This window comes from Pteropus vampyrus, unplaced genomic scaffold (assembly GCF_000151845.1).
Source record: "Pteropus vampyrus isolate Shadow unplaced genomic scaffold, Pvam_2.0 Scaffold227, whole genome shotgun sequence".
Classification (NCBI taxonomy): domain Eukaryota; kingdom Metazoa; phylum Chordata; class Mammalia; order Chiroptera; family Pteropodidae; genus Pteropus; species Pteropus vampyrus.
In genome coordinates, this window is record NW_011889008.1 from 1,108,653 (window position 1) to 1,113,282 (window position 4,630).

Below are 4,630 nucleotides of genomic sequence, written 5' to 3' on the forward strand. Positions count from 1 at the left end.
GCCGTTGGGGGCCCCTCGCATGCCGCCGCGGCCGCCATGTGGGCCTGTCAGCACTGCACCTTCATGAACCAGCCGGGCACTGGCCACTGTGAGATGTGCAGCCTCCCCAGGACCTAGGGCTTCTGCCCCTGTGGCGGGGCCGGGCCCCTAGCCCTCCCTGAAGCCAGGACCTTTGTGACCGTGCCCCTTGGGCAGCCCTGAGGGGCGAGGCAGGGTAGCTGCCCCCCGGGTTCCTGACCCACAAGGCTTCTCAGCATCAGGCTTCCCTGGAGGAGGGCCCGGCTGGTGCTCTGCCAGCTGCTGGCAGCCACCTCGGGCAGGCGCAGCCCAGACACCTCTGGTGTCAGCCCCACCGTGGTGGAGGGACTGGCACCCCATCTTCACCCGGAGCGGAGGGGCGGGGCGGGGCGCTCGCTGCTGCCTTGGCCTCCTTTCTCCTTCCTTCTGGATGCTTTCTGTCCTTGCCTCCCCCTGGTTTGGTGGGGGTCCCCCTTGGCCTCTCCATCCTGCTGCTCTGGGGCAGACCCTACCCTGAGGCCACTTTCTCCCTTCCCGGAGCCATCATCCGGTGGAAGTGCGAGTGGCCTCCGGCTCGCTGGCCTCCCTCTGCTTGATCTGCAGGTTGATTTGCTGCCCACCCTCTCTCCTGCTCCTGCCTGCCGTTCAGGTGGGATTTTAAAGTCGGCATTGGTTGTAATAACAGTTATTAGTAATTTCTGCCCAGAAGACTTTTATTTATTTTTTTTAAGATAAAAAATGCATAAAAGGGGAGTGAGAGAGACTAGTTTCCTCTTCCTTCTCTCCTCTAGTGAGTCCCCGTGGGTGTGTGCAGGGCGGGTGAGTGTGGCAGGGGACTCACAGTCAGTTCTCCATGGAAGCTAACCTCAGTGCCTGAGACTTTTCTGCCAAGCCACACAGCTGCAGGTACGGGCCGACCCAGCAGGAGTGGCGCGGTGGCTCCACCAGGCAGGTGGCTCCACCAGGCAGATGGCCCCTGCAGACGGCTGATGCCCCTGACCAGGCCCACATGGGGTGAGCCGAGTTAGCCAAGGTCAGAGCTCGGGTTCCCTTTGCCCCACACAGTCCCATAGCCCTGCCTGGCCCCTGGTCTCTGGCACAGTGACGTGGCCATCAAGAAAAGGAGCAGGGGCTTGACCTGTCGTGAGCGCACATGGGTCGGCTGTGGGGGCATCGGCAAGTTGCTGCTGTGCTGATGGAGTGAGGTCCGCACCCTCCCAGGACAGAGATCTGGGCAGACCTCGCACATGTGCCCTGTGGTCCCGCATTCTCTCCACGGCTGGGGTGTGTTCAGGCCCTTCCCCAGGGACTCGTGGGCATGCTGATGCCTCTTTGCCTTAACAAGAGCCGTATCTCTGAGCTGCCCCGCACCCATGGGAGAGGCCAACCAAACAGACTGCTTGGGGACTTCGGGTCTGCCCCGGGGTGGGGGCAAGCCTGTGGGACCCTCCCTTTCCCTCGGGGCTGTGCACAGAGCACTGAGTGTTGGCTTCTGCCCTAGTGAGGGCCACATCAGGCACCTCCGGGTCCACCCACCCAGACTGGTCTGCTCTTGGGGCCAGGGGCCAACTCGGCTGGGTCTGGCGGTGGCAGAGCAGCTGACCTGGAGGGGCCGGAAGGGCAGAGCAGCCCGGCAGAAGCGCAGCAGCCTGCCGAGGACTGGCTGGGGGCACTCTCAGCAGGTGCCCTGGCTGGAGCTCCTGCCTCATCTTCTGGTCCCTGCAATCAGATGCGAGGCCGCGCTGGGCCCTGCGTTCGGCCTGTCCCCCGGCGCCGAGGGAGGCCGGAGGTACCGGCTTCGAGAGCACCGGCCCCCCTCCCCCCTGCTCTGTCATCACCAAGCTAGTTTCGTTTTCAACCAATACTTCACTCGGAAGCTCTGGCGTCGCATCATTCATTTGTTTCCTTCTGTCTTTTAGCTAAAGAAAAAGCTTTGTTGTGATTTCTCTGCTTCTGGTTTTGAGTCACTCTGTTCAGTAACGCACTCCATTGTCCAAAGAGAGCCAGAGCTCAGCATGAGTGGGTGGGGCGTCCCGCCGCGGGCTCTGGCCCAGGCAGCCTAGCCACCTCTTGCACAGGGGAGGAGCCCACCAGCCCCACCTGCCTCCTACCTGTCCTCATGTGGGCACATCCTCATGCCACCAGACACCGTAACCCAGCAATTGCACGCCTGCCCAGCCTCCCGACCGATCTGCTTCGGGAACTCCTGCCTAGGTTCTGCTTGGGGCTCGCGCCAGTGTTACCTGGCCTCCAGCCCTGCAGTGCGGCCCATACCTGAAGCGCTGCCTACGCCCCATCTGTGGCTCTGGGCCCCAAGGCTTCCCCTTGAGCACTGAGTTTTTGCCTGCAGGGCAAGTTCATGGCTTCTTGTGTCAGGCAGAGACCGTCCCTGCTCTCCCTTGTCGCCCCCTCGCCCCCAGGCTCCCCTGCCCCGCACTTGCAGCTGGGGGTCTGGGTGGGAGAGGAGAGCCTGGCTTCCCTCGGGCTCCCCTGCCTGCCAGTCCTGTGCTGCTCCTGGGCCTCTGCATGCTCGGACAGGTGCACATGGCCAGGCAGCAGGTGAAGAACAAAGTTCAGAGGCCACAGGCCTGCTGGGGAGCGAGGTCGGAGGTGATAAGCTGCCTGGCCCGAGTTCCTTGCCCCTCTGATTTTGGTGCCAGCCTTCACACGGACCTGTCAGCACTACTGTCCTTCACAGGTGACTACTTCCTGAACAGGTACACAGAACACCCACTGATGTCTGGGGGCCCTGTGGCAGGCACCCACCTCCAATCGTGCCCCTGAGGTGACTGCTTTCAACAGCAGTGCGGGTCACGTGGAAGCAGCTCCAGAGGGCAGGTGCTGCTGCCCACCCGGCCCCGGGCGTCTGAGGCTGCTGAACCTGTTGGCTCTAGGAAGTGAGAAGGTTCTCAGACCTCCCCCAAGAAATTAAGCTAATAGAATGTACTGCTTGGGGAAAAACGGGGTGGTCTGTTTTGGGGTCTTTCCTGGCACATGCGACCTAGTGGCACGCTGTGCTGCCTGTGAGAAGTGCCAGCACAGCCCGCAGCCTCCCTGCACACACTGCTTTCTCCCCCGAGTCTGGTGGTGTCATTTGTCCTTCGGGAGATTACGCCACCTCACAGTCTGGCATAGAGACCACTGACCGTTGGCAGCCTTCATCTTGCACACTCAGGTGGAGTCCCCCCAGCCCCTGTGTCACCCCTTAGCTGTTTGAGCCAGCCTCGTTCTGTTAGACTGGTGATGTTCATAAATCTGTACACTTGGAATGGGCTACATGGGCTTAGAGCCAGGGGCCTTCCAGCCTCCGAGCAGAAGGGAGTGGGACAGAGGAGTGACCCACTAACCAGGGCCCTCCATGCTGGAACAGCCTGGGAGGACTGGGATGTGGGCTTCACAGGGCTGGTCTAGCCCAGGACACCTGTGCCTGGGGCGGGGGAGGGGGCGTCAGTGAAACTAGAAGGCCATACGTCCTCACTTCCTAATTCCGAAGGCCAGGTGGGAGCTGGTCTCATGCCCCGTGGCCCTCTGTTCCCCATCCAGGACAGCGTTTCCTGCCCAAAGACCTGGGAGAGAGCACAATGGCAAACACCACACTCACGCTGCATCCATCCCAGCACCCAGAGACAGTGGCGGTCCACCGCCCTGCGGGCTGAATGCCCACTTCCGCAGGGAGGGAGGTTAGAACGTTTCGCTGGTTCTTTGTTTTGGCGTGCACACCAGCCTCCGTGATGCCAGAAGCGTTGGGTAGCTGGGCCCCTTCGACATGCCATGCCTGGCCATGCGCCCACATGCCTCTCACTCATGGATGTCTGGCCCTGGAGATTGTCCCATGGGCTTTTTAAAGAAGAGGGGTGTAATTGACCCCACCATCTGCAGGCACCTTTCAGGGGTGCTGGGGATCTCCTAGTTTCTCATCTAGAGGAGAGCTCATGGTCCCTCTGGTGGGCACCTCTCCCAAGGTCTGGAGAGGGGAGACAGCCCAGTGAGGGTGGAGCGGTGTCTCCCCCTGGCTTCGCCCTCGCCCTCAGGCCGACTGCCCATCATTTCGTGTTCCTCTGGCTTACCCCACTGTCCATTCAAACCCACACACCCACGGACAGGTTGGCTGTTCAGGCATGGAGGGAGGGGATACTTCTGTCCATGTTTGCCCATAGCTAGCCCCCAGCTGTGGAAGTGGCAAGAGCTGACACCGCCCTCCTACTCCTGGACTCCTCCCCAGCATCCGGCTGCTCCCCAAACCCTAGAGAATAGCTTTAGGAGCCGACTCAAGGCCTCCGCCCCCGCCCTGGGGGAGCCGGCCAGCTGCTGGCCGGGGTCTGGATCCGGCCCAGTTCTAGGGCGCACGAGGAGAGCGGGACTTGGTGCCGGACCAAGGGAGCCCCGAGGGCCTAGGTCGGGCGTGGGAGATGTTGCCGAGCCGCACGGCAGTTCTGGGAAGTCGCCTCGGACCGCGCGGAGGGCAGACGAGAGGGCAGGCCACTGAGCTTCCCGCGTTCGGCTTTAAACACGTTGGCCCTTTGCTAGACCGCAATGCCCACAAGCTTCAGCGGAGCCACGGAGCCGGGGCTCCAGCCCAGCCCAGCCCAGCCCCTATGGCGGGCCCAGGTCC

The 4,630-nt window shown here is 62.2% G+C and overlaps 1 protein-coding gene across 1 annotated transcript in view; it reads left to right on the forward strand.

Moving 5' to 3' along the window:
* Positions 1-36: 36 nt before the first annotated feature.
* FAAP100 (Fanconi anemia core complex associated protein 100) overlaps positions 37-4,630 on the forward strand; it is a 13,842-nt gene continuing 9,248 nt past the window's right edge. Inside the window, exon 1 of the mRNA XM_023538656.1 lies at positions 37-88. Coding sequence (XP_023394424.1) covers positions 37-88 — 52 coding nt within the window. The remainder of the gene's footprint in view (positions 89-4,630) is intronic.